The 16,697-nt window shown below is 40.7% G+C and overlaps 1 protein-coding gene across 1 annotated transcript in view; it reads left to right on the forward strand.

Annotated features, from left to right (window-relative positions):
* prex2 (phosphatidylinositol-3,4,5-trisphosphate-dependent Rac exchange factor 2) overlaps positions 1–16,697 on the forward strand; it is a 94,077-nt gene that overhangs the window by 57,589 nt on the left and 19,791 nt on the right. The window contains exons 24-36 of the mRNA XM_007554569.2: positions 629–851; positions 940–1,147; positions 6,135–6,314; positions 6,744–6,838; positions 7,092–7,174; positions 7,773–7,863; positions 10,884–11,012; positions 11,763–11,804; positions 12,901–12,998; positions 13,077–13,223; positions 15,115–15,217; positions 15,475–15,618; positions 15,705–15,819. Of these exons, the coding sequence (XP_007554631.1) occupies positions 629–851; positions 940–1,147; positions 6,135–6,314; positions 6,744–6,838; positions 7,092–7,174; positions 7,773–7,863; positions 10,884–11,012; positions 11,763–11,804; positions 12,901–12,998; positions 13,077–13,223; positions 15,115–15,217; positions 15,475–15,618; positions 15,705–15,819 (1,658 nt within the window). The remainder of the gene's footprint in view (positions 1–628; positions 852–939; positions 1,148–6,134; positions 6,315–6,743; positions 6,839–7,091; positions 7,175–7,772; positions 7,864–10,883; positions 11,013–11,762; positions 11,805–12,900; positions 12,999–13,076; positions 13,224–15,114; positions 15,218–15,474; positions 15,619–15,704; positions 15,820–16,697) is intronic.

The raw sequence follows: 16,697 nt of genomic DNA on the forward strand, positions 1-16,697 counted from the left end.
TTTGAAAAACTCTGATTACCAATGCAACCCACCTGGAAGTTATTACAGGGGTGTCCGCGCATCCTTAAAAAGTTTTATAAATCCATGTATCTCATATTAAAGCCTTAAAATGTCTTAAATTCACATAAAAGAAAGTTGACTTTCAATGAGTTAACCACAGGTCTTAAATTTTGTCGTGGCAGGACTATTTAATCTTATTATATATAATTTGTTCTTCTCTTGTCTGTCAAACAAATGCTTGAGATCCATCTAGACGTCTTTGTTCCAGTCTGTGAATTGAGGCGGTTGAAGGTACCGCTAATGCTAATGCTAATATACCCTTGCTAGCTAGCATTTTCTTGTGTCTACTGCGGAAAAGTGTAAATGTTTTGCTGTCGTTGACTGGACAACGTTCATCTTCGCCCACTCATATGATGCTATGTGCATTTTGGGCAAAAAACCTTGTCACTACTAAATACAAAATATTTTGTACATTTTTAATGTCTCACAGGTCTTAAATTTCATTCATAATGGTCTTAAAAAGATCTTAAAAAGCCTTAAATTTTAGTTGGTGAAACCTGCAGAAACCCTGTATGAGAACAATTATAAACTCATCATCTGGTTGGATCTCTCCTTCACTTTGATGCAGTTTTCTCGGGTACTGAAGAACAGAGCGTGGCCCACCTTCAAGCAGGCCAAAGCCAAAGTCTCACCTCTCCACAGCAGCGACTTCTGTCCCACGAACTGCCACATCAATGTGATGGAGGTCTCCTACCCCAAGACCACAACCTCGCTGGGCAGTGCATTTGGTGTGCAGCTGGACAGCAGGAAGAACTCGTTGGAGAAGAGTGCACGGAGCGCTGGAGAGAGCGGTGAGGATGGTGCAGAGCATGGGCATTTTATTTAATTATTTATCTAGCTGTGACAGGGTTTTTACTGACGAAAGGGGTTTGTGTACAGGCAAGCTGAACCCCATGGTGAACGCCCAGTACACCATCACAACTATGGCTGCCCCGTCGAGTCACAGTCTGGGTCGGACGGAGGGACACGGACTTCGTTTTCTGCTCCGAGAAGAAGACCTTCTCACCCTGGACGCATATCAGAAACTTCTTTATAAACTCACCGCTGCTGTCAAGGAAATGGAGACACACGGCGCCCATATTCACGAGTAAGTGGCTTTAAGTACTTCATGGTATAGAAACAACGTGCTGCATATTTGTGATGGAGAAGGTTAACGTTAGCATTTTTTATTAATTAAAAAAAAATGAGAGAGAAAAAAGAGAAAAGCATGGAGTACATTTGTATTCTGTCCACTTCACCCTGATGCTGGTAAAATCGAACAGACCTACAGTAACTGCCTTCAGAAGCTATGCAAACATCAATAAAATTCATGCTTACAATTTATTTACAGCATGAACTCTACTGTGAAGGCTTCAGAGGATTGCTAGAAAACATTAAAGAGCAAAAAGCATCATAATGACCAAGGAACCCAGCAAACAGGGTTGCGTTCTAAAATAATAGCTCCGGATTTCTCACAGAATAGTGAAATATTCAAACCCGGATAAGCGGAGCAACAATCCAAGAAGCAGCCGCTGGTAATTCTGCAGAGATTCACAGCTCATTTTGGATAATCTGTCAACAGGACAGCAATTGGTCATGTACTGCTCAATCCTGGTCTTTACGGCAAGAAGAAAGCCAAAAATTAGCATCATTTGCAGATTGCCATAAGCCATTTAGAGAACACAGCAACCATGTAAAATGAGGCTATCTGGTCAGATGAGACCTATAACCGTTTTTTTTGTTTGTTTGTTTGTTTTGTTTATATGCACCCCGGGTACAGTGCTATAGTAAAATATAGTGGTGGCTGCATTATGTTGTGGGGATGCTTTCCATTAGCACGAAAAGAGAAGCTGCTCAGAGTTGATGGGAAGAAAGGATGTAGCTAAATAATGGGCAGTCCTGAAAACCTTTTAAGATCACCAGTGGTGCCCGGTTGCTAGGTGAAAACTGAAAATCACAGACTTTCTACCTTTCATTTGGGAAGGCCAGAGGCATTTTGCTGAGCAGGATGAGGGAAAAGTTTGAATTTTACAGATGTGCAAAGTTGGCAGGTACATAAAAGGACAAACAAGGCAGGATTTTAAATCCAAGTATAATTTTTCTTCTACATTACAATTACGCGATACTTTGTGTGGGCCGGTTAAAATGCAATAAACTTTAGGATTGTAGTGTGAGAAAATGTATAAGTTCAAGCAGTATGCATGTGCTGCATATCAAATACTAAATTGGCTATGTGTTGTCAGATCAAACCACTTTATTGACTGCCTTTTTTTTCCCTAAAAAGCCGTCCAGATAAATGAATTGTAAGAAAGGAATTGAATGAGGTACATGTGTAGGACACATTGCAAGAACAACTTAGACCATTTAAATTAAACCATTTGAAAACATGAATTTCTTAACGTGCTTCATTCTTTAACCCAGCCGTTAAGGCATTTCGTTTGCCTCATAGAACAAGGATGAGCTTAGAATCCGTTGCTATATTCGGGTTCACCACTAAATCCGACTAATTATCGCTCACTGAACCTTTAATATTACAACCTTTAATACGTCATAAAGTTCTGGCCGGATTTCATGAGGTGACAAAATCCCTCTGGAGACTTCAGCTGTTTTTATTGCAGACTGCTGAGATGTTTATTTCTGTTGTAAAGTATTTAACCATGATGGCTGACTTACCTTTGGGGCAAGGCTAGAGTCATTGAATGCCCCATAGGAATGTGTTTTTTTATTAAATCAGCCAAAATCTGTTCATTCAACATTAACACCAGTTACGCCACTTATCTGAAGCTGTTCTTATCTTGTTAGTTATGTGAAGAAAATAACTGAAGACTCCTTATAAATTGGGTATGGATCTTTCTACTGAACAAGAAATAGAACCTCTACGAAGAAAGGCGGGTGTTGCAGAGACGGCCCCTCCTCTCTGAAAGCTTCTCACCATCAAGGCACCAATAAAACTTACCTGCACAGCAGTTAGTAATTGCTTGCAGACTGCTCTGTGATTGTTAAGCCTGCTATGAATCTTCAGGTAATCACTCCATTGATTTAGTCATTAATGGCCTCCTCTTAATTTGGCGAACGAGATTAAAAGTTGCCCGATGAAGCGGAGCTGTCAGCTCACTTCGTAAATGATGGGCAGCGTCCTCAGCAGGGTTTTAATGTCTGAGTCAAGATAAATTCTGTCATGCTCCTGTCACTGCCAATTAGCTCGCCGGCATCCTCGCAACACGCCAAGGAGTCCAGGAAGCATCTGGCGAAGCGATAATGACCTTTACCTTGAGCTGTCTGTTCGACATGCAGACTACAGAGAAGGAGCTTGTTAAGGGTAGGAGGATGTGAGAGTGGGCACAAGGGTTTTCAGCGCAGGCACTAATTTGGCTTGTTGCTGGTTGCAGTCTGGCTGCATCTTTTTGACCTCTGAGGGACCGCGAAGCCTTCCTTAGCACTTCTTTAGATTGATTTGTATATTAGGCTGTTCGCTGGCGGGCCAAGGATCATTACTAATACTTCTCATGCTCTGGTTCTCGCCCTTCTGAGGTCTCCAGATTCCTTTTTTTTTTTTTTTTTTTTTTTTTTTATTTCCAATCCTTCGTTTTTGTTTGCCATCTCCAAAGGCATCGCCACAAGCTTGGATTTTGTTCACTTTTTTTAGCCGCCTCCTTTTTTGTAAGCCTCTTAGAGGTTCTCTTCTGCAAATGTAATGAAACGCTGAAGTGGCTATTTTATACGTCATGTTGAACGTATCCTTCTTCCGTTCTGAATGCCAACAAAGGGAGTCTGCTGCATATTCACAGCAGAGTATAAATATCCATATAATTTAAGGAAAGATAAAAACTTTGGACACAGTTTGCCGTTGCGTAACTTCTTGGCAGACTTTCGAGGAATCCATTTTTAGGGAGAGACCTGTGACCTTTTGTTTCTATGCCTCAGAGACGGGGGTCACAGCTGCAAGAGGACATGCTCGATGACGTGCTTCTTATCAGGACTTCCTCCCTCCCAAGTCCGAATAACAAATCTTCTTACGTTGCCCTTCTATTTCCATAACTTTGTTCTTAGGTTGCACATTTAACAGCACCTGGCAGTGATTTAAAGATGCAGGGTTCTTGGAGTGATTCACCTCAATCTATATTAAAGGGAAATATATGGTCATATTTTAGAGCCAGAAAACATAAAAATCAGGAAAATATAAAACATAAAAAATTCATAGTCGGTTTTTCCATTGTTTTCAAAGCGCATAAGTGATTTTAAAACACTCTCCTGACATGAGAAGAATGTTGTCCTCTCAAGACGTTGTATAACTGCTCCATCTTGAAGCCTCCTGCTCACAGTCGCCGAGGAAGCATAATGGATTTCTTTATTCTATAAAACTTTATTTTTTAAAAAAGGAATCCGTTCATTATATTCGTGGCTGAGTTTTTAAGGGCAAATGACATATTTTTGTGAGAAAGCTGCATATGGACTAATGGGTGTGGCTGATGCGTCTTCTGCAAAATATTTTAATGGCTACATTACTGTATTACTGTGAAACTCTCATCAGTAAAATACAGTCTTATAATGTGACTTTTTATGTAGAGTTTTTCACTGTCTTTTTATATATGGTTTACACGCTAGATGTCTTTAGCAAAACGGAACCAAAGTCAAATTCCTTGTTTGTGGTTTTAAAAAGAGAAACTTGCACAGTCACTTCATTGCCTTCAAATGTAATGTATTCTGGCGACACAGCTGTTGTATTTCACTACTACGTTCTTGGTGGTAAAATCCAGTCTTTTTGTTGGGTGCCAGATTGTTAGGTCTCAGAGCTGCTGCAGGTCAGCACTCAGACCAATTCTCCTGATTTTTAACAGTTCTCCTGAATTTTCCCTTTCACACTTAAGAAATATTCAGGAACTCAAAATTAAGCTGCAGACGTGGTTGTTATTTTTGTTCTGGATTGTTATTGGTATATATGCATTGATGCCCATGATGTTCATTCTTTGGCTGTAAATTTAATCCAGACTTCTTGTCTGGCTTCCTTTTTCTTTCTATCAGAATTTCCTTTTACAGATAATGTATATTATGAAGAACCAAATGTGCCATAATTTAGTAGTTGCATTGAAGTATGTTTTTTTATTTTTTATTTTTTGCCCGATTTCATTCTCTTGGTCATAGCTTCCCTGCATTTGAGCCTTTAGGACACCATCTCTGATCCATGTATTGTTATTCTGCCATGTCCCCCAGTCCTCACAATGGCTTCAGTTCTTTAGTAATGAGCAGCCAATCACAGATCTAGCAGGGCCTCTCTATGGCGATGGAATGCCACTTTGTTTTTTAGGGGCATTGTGGCAGATTCTGGACCGAACTGTAATGAGGGCATCTTTGCTGCCTTGTCGGCATGCAAATGAATAGAAAGGAGGTCAGTTGGGAGGGAGAGAGAGAGGGTAGAGTTGAGGAGATGTTTGGCTGGCGTGAGGAAGCTATGTTCATTTTGATGAACAACAGACTAACGCAGTCCCTCTCCAATGCTTCCACTTTGAAATGTCTTGGAGGCCGATGGAATGACGTAATGGAAAATGTAGGCAGGCTCAAACTGAAAGGCGTCCGAAATATAAACAGACATCGCGTGTCAGAGCAAATGCGTGGGGGGGAGGGAGATCAAAAAAGTACAAGCCTAGCATTTATTGGGATATGGCTTTAAACACCACCATGTGTTGTTGCAACTGTGAAAATATCCTGTCCATCCTCTTCCTGCCCCTCTGATAGACATCTAGCAGAACAGAATAAAAGTCAGTGGCAGCACAGAGGGGGGAACTGATCTCTGCATCCGCGTGACAGCATGTTGATACAGCTGCCCTCTTACATGATATTTGAATCTTTAAATACGATTGGGACCTCTGAGCATCTTAAGATTTTGTGCCGGCGCCAAATTGAAACAAGCCAGGGTTTTGTTTGGCCCACGCAGTCCTCTATTGGAGCCCCAGACACGAGTGGCGCCTGCTACGCCCTGTAAACACTGGATCAACAACCCACCAGACGATTGTGTTAACTTTATTATTTTTGATCTTTGTGTTTTATGCAATTCCCCTTCACTTTTTTCCCCGTGCTTTTCTCTCGGTCTGCATCAGCCTTCTATCCTCCATCACATATCCTGCAGCGACAGAGGTGAGACACCCAGAGAGCTACATCTCCGCAGAGAGTGAAGGGGAGAAGGCAGAGAGGAATGGGAAGAAGGTGTGTTTCAATGTGACGGGAGACGAGCAGGAGGACTCTGGACATGACACCATCAGCAACAGAGACTCGTATAGGTAACACTCGAGAGAGAGAGAGAGAGAGAGAGAGAGAGAGATGGTCACATAACATCTGGTTCTTATAGTAACTTGTTCTTTGTCATAAATGCATACATACTAAAACAACAATTCATGACTTATTGTTTTCAAAATGCATTGGATCAAATCCAATTCTTTCTTTTTTTAAAACAAATTTCAGTAAGTGAATTTGATGTAAAATAAGGTTTAAGATAACTGGAGCTTTTTTTGACCAAAGTTAAGATGAGATGAAATTAGTTGAGCTAAATTCAGGTAAGATAATTTAAGTAGTTAGGATAAGCTAGGCTAAACTAAACATGCAAATGTATTCAAGATGAGTTATGATACTTATTCTATGCCTATGCTTAGGTTGATATTGCATACCTTTTTGCACAGTTCCAATACTATTATGTGCTTGTTTTTCATCAGTGACTGCAACAGCAACAGGAACTCGATCGCCTCCTTCAGCAGCATCTGCAGCAGTCACTGCAGCTCCTATGTTCACAGTGATGACATGGATTCAGGTGCACAAACATCACAAATATTGTTTTTTACGTATCTTGCATGATGAAGTGTGTTTAGGAAGTGAAGACTAATCAGAATTTTGATAGGAGTAAAGTCCTCCCTTGTAATGGTTCAGAATTTCTACAACTTTGTTCAGAAAATGTAAAAAAAAAATAAAATAAAGAACGAAACAAAGACATATTTTTCTTTCTTTATTGTAAAGGAAAGACACTGATGTGATCCAAATGACTGATTGTATTTGCATTTCTGCAGGAGACGAAATGCCATCTAGTGTGTGGCTGTCCCATGACAAGCAGAAGAAACTACACAGCTTCCTAGAGCATCTGTTTAGCCAGGTGGGTTAGTTAAACATCTTAAATGTGAAATTATGTTAGCAAACCTAGAGGGCTCAAGGTTGCATGATATTGTTGTCCAGAAGTATCCCTTAGCCTAAGACATTAAAATATTAACAAGACAGTTCCAGGAATTAGCATTTCTATGATTTCTATGGTGAACATTTCTCATTTTTCAAAGGTCAACTGTTTATTGAAACCTACAATGGGATGCCTGCCTTATTGTAGCCCCAAGAAGAGCAAATGGAACAGCCTTGATATTTTATGGGACCTTTACAACAATAGGGCATGAGGATATTTCTATCATTGCTGGAAAAAGAAAAGGAACAAAGCTGTGCTGCTCTTTTTGTCTGCTTCCTGTAATATGTTGTAATATAGAGCTTTGTTTCTCCCTCCCCACTCCCCCACCATCTCAAACTGTGAATCCATTTGGGTTTGGCGAGGGGGAAGCAGGTGTTAGTTATGCGGGGGCAGCTGGGGTCTTTTTTTAAAATTTATTTATTATTTTTCATGTTTTTGGTCCCCTGTGCAAACGTTCCAATCTGGACGCAGTGGGAGACTGTATCAGGTGTTCTATGTTTGACCCGAGCGCTTTCTTCAGGTGGACTCAATCACCAGCATGCTGAGAGGAGCGGGGGTGGCGCGGGCATTCGAGCAGACAAAGTACTTCACGCCTGCAAGAGGGCTGCAAGGTAAAACCACCAGAAAAATGCAGGCATTGTACTTTTTTCAGTCATTACTGGATCACCTTTTGATTTTGGAGCTTTTGTTCCATTGTGCACTCGCGACCACTTTTTTCTCTGTCAATTTCTACATTTTCAACTGCGCTGTCCGCAGTTCTTGGGAGAGTTGCCCCCTGATGTGGGTCTGAGAGGAGGAAGATGGTATAAAAGGCTCTCAGGGCCAGTATTGACTTAAAACAGAGCAGGAGCTGGATACACAGCGGCTGGAACTTCCTGTTGTGTACTGTGATGCTAGGCAGACACATGGGAGCAAGTGTTGTAGGTGGATTATAAACATTTAGAAAACATACCATTTTTAAACATTTTCTCTCCATTCATTTCCATTTCTGCCTGCAGTGTGAAGACGGCGCCGCTTGCATCGCAAAACTCTTTTGACCTCTTGGAGTTTTCCAGATTTTGTAACGTTACCATCCGAAGCCTTCATGTAGTTTGAGATTTTATGTAATTGACCAACATAAAGTTATGTATAAGTTTTATGTGGAGATAGCAGAGAAGTGGGTTGTAAATACAAGTTCAGTTTGTAAAATAATTAAATATTTTGTATTGGTCCACTGCACGTTGAGGTTGTAACGTGACAAAATGCTGAAAAGTTCAATTAGTTTGAGTACTTATGTAAGACACTGTATTCGGTAGCTCATTCTGTCACCTGACCCCATTTCAGCCTTGGTGTTTAACCTTGGTGTCTATTGTTAGGTCATATCTCTTACAGGGAAGTGTAGGAAATGTGGAAGGAAAGGGCTAAATTTATCCTTATCGTTTCCTTCTACAAATACAATCTAGCTGACAGCGTTCTTTCATCATCCCTGAAACTTTCTTCAGATGGCTCGACCCATTTCTCAGATAAACCACCAAAAGAAAGTGTGTGTGTGTGTGTGTGTGTGTGTGCGTGTCTGTGTGTGTGTGCACGTGTGTGTAGCGCAAACTTGCTTCCCAGTGAGTCATTTTTCTCCAAAATGCAACAAAAAACTGTCTTGTCTTGCATTTGTCTCTATTCCACTGTGCAAAACTCACTTGCAACTAAGTCTTTGTGTCCTCACGTGTGCCTTAATGCATAGCGATGAGTACTTTATGCAAAACAGCGGATTACCTACTTATTTTGTTTGTACGTTTCGGATAATTCAGGCCTCCAGACACCCCGGCCAATACGGTGCACCAGCTTCCCTCTCATCTCCAGCTCAACATAGAGCTGTTTGTGTTTGCTTGCCTCCAGGAGGCACATGAGGGCTTGATCACTGCTGATCCATCTCAGCTTTAGTAATGCCTATGGTTGATAATACAGCAAATATGATTATCTAAGAAGTGCAGAATTCCTGCATCCAAACTCACACTTTTTTCACTTTTTTTGTAAGATCTTGCTGTTTTCTTTTTATGTAAACTTTATTGTTGGTCTCTTATGTAAATTTAAAGGTTTTTCCATTCATGTAGTCATTAAAAAGTGGTTGGAAAAAGTTCCTTGTACCGGACACAAGTACAATGTTAAAGCCACAAACTTTGTGACCACCCTGAGAGGAAAATGAGCAATTTATTTGTGTATATAGTGATGTTTGGATTATTTTTCTTTTAAGATTTTGTCAGCTGAAGCAAAAACTGCTAAAAGGTCACACGTATTTATCGACTTGTCACCAAGTTTTAAAGTGTTGATGCTCCTTTGACGTCCACATTTTGTCACATCACAGCTGTAAACTTCCATAGTTTTTATTTGGGTTTCATGTGACAGACCAACACAATTTAATCTTTAATTGAAAAGTGGAAAGAAGATGATGTATGGCTTTAAAATCTGTTTTTATTCAATCTCATTGACACCCTTAAAAATCCCCATCATCTGAAAGTGAAAGGATCGTGACACCACTACAGACCTAAGACACTGCTGTCCAACTAAATTGACAGATTTGGCAAATACATTGCTAATCGAAGCTGGGGCCGAGTGGTCCTTAGTAACTCTGGAGGAGCTGCAGAAATTCACTGCTCAGGTGGAAGAGTCTGTCGACCAGACAACTGTTTGTCATGGACTCCACTGATTTTGGCTTTATGGACGTGTGGGAAGAAAAAAGGCATCATAAAAACAAAACTACTAGGGGTGCAGTTTGCAGCTCACCAGACATGTAGGAGACACTTAGACTTATGGAAAAATGTTCTCTGGCCACATGAGGCTAAAGTTTTACTAAAAGCAAAATACTACGAGTGCTAGAAAATTATCCCTGTACAATACTCTAATGCAACTTTTACAATCTGTTTTATGTCTTTTACAAGAGCCGTTTCTGCTCCTACTAAAAGAAATTTGTCAGGAACCACAAAGTCTCTCTTCGGAAAAAGATAAAATTACACGTTGAATGTGGCAATACTTTATGGATCTAACTTGTGGGGGAAGACTTAAACGACCGTGTGTCTATTTTATCTTCTACCTGCTCCTTTTCGAACAAATTGTGTAAAATTGCATGTTAATTGACATGACTATTTGTCTTACTTTTTTTTTTCCCTGTTTTTACATTTTATTATCTGTCCGAAATGAATAAATTGTTAAGGCTGATGAGAAGAAGGTGAATGGAGCTCAATACAGGACGACCCTGGAAGAAAACCCAGTACAGGCTGCTAAAGCCTTGTGAGATTTTCCAACAGAACAACCATAAACATGCAACCAGAGCTAAAGTGTAATGGCTTAGATCAAATCATTCGCATGCGAAAATTGAGACATAAATCTAAGTATCTGTGTCAAAAAAAACACATCTGGTCCAGCATCCCTTCCTGAGACTCTCTGCTTAATAATCTGGCTTTTATCGTATTGGTTTTTCACACTTTGTTTATTCTGAGGAAGTTGTTTTAATTTTGCCTTGCTTTTCCTGGCTTTTCAGTAAGGCTAAGAAGTTATTTCTATTTAAAATGTCCCTTAGAGCTGATAAACATTGGGGTGGGAAAAAAAAAATCCACATTGAGTTGGGTCAGTATAATTATTTATGTTTTTTTTCCAACAGAATTCCTGCAGGAGATGGAGCCCCGGGTGAACTGCGCCAAAAAGCTGCGCCTCCACATCAAGCAGGACCCATGGAACCTTCCCAACAGCATTCAGGGGCTCACACAAATCATTTCTAAATATGTAGAAGGTCAGTGTTCACCTGAGATGCTCCAAAATGCGTGGCACATTCACAAAGCCGATTATAAATCCACGTTTAAGCCCCGAAACCACGCAGTCACACACTGTGTTTGAAAGACAAAATAATAATAATAATAATCTGGCTTTAAATAAAATGTTTTTCAAATTGGCCTATTCCCCCCCACCCCTCCCACCTGTTTATTAATTGAAATACCAGACTATTTTGCTAGTAACTGCTCTGCTTACTTTAAAATGTAAACCTATAACCAGCCTGGGACTCATAAATTGGAACCGCTGAGCTGAAACTGAAAACTCGCCGAGAATTGCAAAGGATATTTTTTTATTGCCAGAGGAGTGTGTGGTTTTGTTTTTGTTGATTCCCGGACTGAACAAACACACACACGCACACACACACACTAAAGTGGTACAAGCCCACAGTGGGAACAGTACCAAGCACTAACAGCCTGCCACTCGACACTCCTGGGAAAGGTGAGCTGGTGGTCACAACCGAGGAAATACAGAAAGACAGAGTTATTATTAATGCATCTCACAAGGCTCGTGTTTTCGTCAGTGTGGCTTCCTGCTTTGTAGCACAAGGCCATTACTACAAACAAATATGGATTTATAGTGTTATCTTTTTCTCCTCCCTGTCTTCTGGTTTTCTATATGTAAAATAAACCAGTAGTTGAGCAGGAATAATGTAAACCATTTAAATTTCTCTGAAGGTACTCACTGGTTTTCTCCCATTTCTTGTTTTCAGAGGTGAAGACACGACTGCTCTTGGTTCTACTGCAATATACAGGTTTGTTCTGCCGTCATTGTTAAAACTGAGCATAGCGTTATGTGCATTTTAAACCATGTGCTAGCTTAGCTCGATTTGGCTTCAACTTGTCATGGATGGAGGTTAATTCCAAATTATTTGTTTCAAATTGGTTCCAGCTATAAAACTGTCTGCAGTATGAATGTCATAAATTATCCTCAGAGGTTAGAACAGGCATCACCAACCTTTCCAGTCCGAAGAACCATGTTTTCCCTCGCCCTTAAAACTTTAAACATTTTCTGTGTGATAATTAGTTAATTCGTCTTTAGGATATCTTCCAGCTATTGTTTCTAATAAAAAAATAAAAAAAAAAAAAGAAGAGTTTTGCATTATTCTTATGAGCCAGTTAGACTTAACATTTACTTATAGATTATCATAACAGAACACCAAATTAATCGTTTTGTTTATTTTAATTAAATGTTGTTTTATCTTATCATTGATATTCGCTCATTCGGTGCATCACAATTAATATGTTTGCTTCTGGTTTCCTATTGATCCCAGTGTTGCATTGTGTAAGTGCTGCAATAAACAACTTCCAATACTGGTGAGATTTAAACCTTAGATTCTACTTAGCTCTCATTAAGGGGACAGCAGACATTAAGACGTTTAGTACTGAATAAACTTGCTAATAAAACTCCTGTGCTTCCTTCCATGAAAACTTTGACAAACTGCAATCGAGCTCCTTGGCAAATCGCATTTGAAAGATTTCATCTTCCGCGCGACATAATTGCATAATATCTCAGGGACTACTGGGCAATTTGTTTTGTTTAGTATTAACTTTTTATCGCTCGGAAAATAAGGCAGCTGATTATTTCCCACATGAATAAACAAAGCAATTGTTTTCAGTTTTCTCCAGAAAGAATTTCCAGTAGAATAAGAATATTTGTTGACCTCAGGCTGTTCAGGATGCGGTTTCAGCGTCCTCATCTCAGTCAGTCGTTGGCCCAGTCACGCAGTACTTCCGTTTTAAATCTGTTGGTTTTGTTTTTTTGTTGACCTCCTCCCTCACTACAGCTGAGGCATTTTCTCCGTTTCCTTTTCACGATTTACTTCCTTGTGTTGTTTCCCCCCTCTCAAGACTCTGAGATCCAGTTGCGACGAGATATGGTGTTTTGTCAGTCTTTAGTTGCAGTGGTGTGCGCATTCTCAGAGCACCTGTTGGCTGTACTGAACCAGGTGGGTCACACTGAAAGTACATCCTGTATTATAAAAAGCATTTGCTTCTTATAATATTGTTTGATGTTTGTTTACTAGTTCCATAATGTAGGAGTAGAACTGGACCAGGACTTTCCAGATCCTCAGGAACTCCAGGAGGCCCAGGAGGCGAGTCGACGGTGGCTGGAGCAGATCGCCAGCGCTGGCCTGCTGTTTCACTTCCAGTCCCTCCTGTCTCCCAATCTGGTAAGCAGCCAGGAACAGTTCAGGAGTTGGATTGTAGGCAATACGGGACTTGCGTTGATTGAAAACATTGCACCTCTCCTAATCCTTTACTTACATTAGATCTGTCATGTACCAGTTTGTGCATATCCTCTTGGTTAATTATCCATGTCCTCCTGGAACTAGATTGCGTGCAAAATCTCAGACGACAAGGTTATGTGGCGTTTCCTGGTTATTTATTAAATTTCAGCCAGGATTTCTGTTTTGCTTTCTGAATAACAATGATCAACCAAATAAGACTAGAATTTCATTTTATGTTTGAAATTTTAAACGGTATTCCTCATTAGCCATAACACCGCAAGCTACAGACACAACCACGAGGAAAGGGAATTGAAGGGATTTTACGATGCATCCACATCAGTTCCTGCTGTCAATCTTAGTAAGCCTTACTGCTTTCCGAAGGATTTCTTAGACTTCGGTCATGTTGAGAGATTCAAGGCCAGCAGCCTTGAATCAAACAATAAGGCCATAATATGGACTCTGTAGAACTTTATTGCATGTTGAGGATATAGTTCAGCCTTGTGTGCTCGTGGTGTTGACCGGGGGAAATCTAAAAGGGCAAGATGTCACTGTCCTCACCTGTCACTTTGAGTGGATGTAGATTTGAAATTCTCGAAAGTAAAAAAAAAAAAAGAAAAATGTCTGAATACAGCAAATATACATCGATATAAAGTGATCAGAGACGGTGACATCCAGTTTAAACCAAGCACGTACACCAAAACAAAGCATCACTTGGCAGGTCGGTGGTTACGCTTCTGTCTTCATATGGGGAAATGTGCCTGTAGATAACAACCCCTAATCCTCCTCCACTGCTGGCCAATTCAGCTCTCTGGACGGGGTCGACAGGGACAGGAAGAACAACAGAAGGGAGAAGGGAAGGCTAACAGAGACTTATAATCAGCAATATATATAAGCGCCTGCTGCTGTAGCCGTAAGAAGATGTCTGCTTCCTTTTGCCTGATGAGACGCTGAGGAGGAAACGCATCCTCCCACTCGTTGGGTCATGTAAACAAATTCAAACAAGCTAAAGCAAAGATGGAGACAGACAGACATATGTGTAAACAGCTATATTTCCTCCATTAAGCTGTACCAAAGTCTTTATAGTTGCCTTCAATCAAGACATTCTTGAAATTTCCAAAAGTTTACATAGTCCAGTGCTTACTTGATCACAAAGCCATATTGTGCTTAAAAATAGTAAAACACAGACAACTAGAGGTAAAAAAAAAAAAAAGAGACGTCTTTAAGACCACCTATGGCTGAGAAAACTTATCAAAACGTCATAAAAAGAGCGCAGAGCTGACACAGAACCTGAGAGATGCATCAGTCCTCAGGAGGTAAGCTGCAGTTTACCAAGACGCCAGTGAACGTTGTTTTCACTGGCGTCTACCTTCTTTTGTGTAATAGTGTAGTTTTTAAAAGTTTAATCTTTTGTAATAAATCAAACTAAAAGAACTGAAACAATGTTTTGTCAGATGGAACAAATGTCTTCTGACGATGTGTATTCAGTAATCATTGACTTATGTATTGATTTGATTGTGTGGCAAATGTCAGGGTGGGTCTGGTGTCAGGGTCAGGACTGATGTGTTGAATTCAATGAATAAAATGCTCAATGGACGTTGTGTACCACTGATGTTCTGTCTGTCACAACGATACTTCACTTAAGTAGTTTCTTTTTCCAGCTTTCACTTTATTACATTGCCTACGTTTATATATGAGCCTATATTAAATGTCTTACAATGCGATTTGATGAAAGACGTTTTTGAGGAAAGTCCTGTTGCGCAGGTCAGTTGGTGAGGTTTGATGAGAGTCTACCGTGAAAAGAATAAACTCGTGTTTGCCGTTTCTTCCTCCTCAGACTGATGAGCAGGCCATGCTGGAGGACACTCAGGTGGCCCTGATTGATCTGGAGAAGGTCACCTTCCACTTCCAACAATTTGAAGGAGAACCAATGGTAGCAAGTATGCAGTCTTTTGGGTTTGACCTCAAGTTACAGGGCCCTCCTCAATTATTGCTGCTTCTGCTTAAGAAGAAACTGTAACTTAATCCTCAATCACAGCAGCATGATCTCGTAACTATGATATTTTGCTTGCACTTTGAACACTAATTTTGATTTGAGATGATGCTACTACAATAAAAGATACATTTAGTCAACAGCTTTTGACAACAGCTGCCTCTGTTAATCCGTACCATGCCTCTGTTTTTTGTCTTCCGGCAGATATGCCCATCTCCTACCAGGTGGAGGGCACTCGCCAGGCCCTGAGGGTCTGCTTCTACCTGGAGAGTTACTACTTCGCACATTTGCCTTACAGGCTAAAAAACGGAGGAGGTGTCAAAATCTACCCAGTACTCTTTACGCAAGGTAAACAGAGTCAGTTTTAGGAAGAAGGAGAAAAGGCTTATTTGCAGAAAATCATGAACACTGATTGTGCGTCTCCTCCTGTCTAGCTCTGGAGAGCATGGAGGGTTATTACTTCAGAGACAACGTGTCGGTGGAGGAATATCAGGCCCAAATCAACGCTTCCTCGTTGGAGAAAGTCAAACAGTACAACAAAAGACTCGGGTACAGTATAACGCACACACACACACACACACACATATTAGCACCGCTTCACTCATGTTACGTAGTGCAGCAGAGTTTCTTAGATGTGATATAAATCAAGATGTCCTTCCTTTCCGATGAGTTTGAGTGTCAGTGCTCAGCAGCAGCAGCGCCTGAAGGTGATTGGCTGAGGGGGGAGCACGGTTGGGAATGTTTTGCGATTGGCCGTGAGCACACACGCAGCAGGGGCGGCAGTGGCTGGATGAGAACGCACAGCATGGCGCCGGGTTTGCTGCAGTGCCTCTGTGCAGCTGCTGCACTCAGTCACTTTACACCCCATTGCTTTTCGACACACTGGAGACTCCCCGTGATTGGCCAGGTGTGGAAAATGTGATGAAGTAGAAAGACATGTGAAGAAGAACTTTAATTTGTTTAACTTCCTGGGCTGTGTGAGGTGGGAAATTGCACTCCGAGGCAGAGAGACAAATGTTAGAGAGCTATCTAACTTGTATTAAATGTGACTTTCCTCTTAAGCCTGTTTCCCTTAATGAGCACCTAAAAGGATGACCGCTGGTCTTGGGTTTAACATTTGCTGCAGCTTGTGTGGATGATTAAAATTATAAGCACAGTCTCCCTTCTAATTGAGCTTTGTCATATTCGGCGCAGTCGGTTTTTGGGGGCTTTAAAAGATTTATAGTCCTGGCAGTTGCGTGCTTCATCAGTGCCATGTCAGCATAGCTAAATATTAATTTTCAAGGATTGATTTATTCATAGAGTTTTTTAATTTATTTGTAATGGTTAGAAGTGAGAGCCGCGTTTCCCAGAGCACAGTTTTGGAAAGCAAATAAAGCGAGGACACTGAGTATTTTATTGATTGTTCTTAACAGCAGTTTTGTCTT

The sequence above is a fragment of the Poecilia formosa genome, unplaced genomic scaffold (genome assembly GCF_000485575.1).
Source record: "Poecilia formosa unplaced genomic scaffold, Poecilia_formosa-5.1.2 Scaffold64, whole genome shotgun sequence".
Taxonomy (NCBI): Eukaryota; Metazoa; Chordata; class Actinopteri; order Cyprinodontiformes; family Poeciliidae; genus Poecilia; species Poecilia formosa.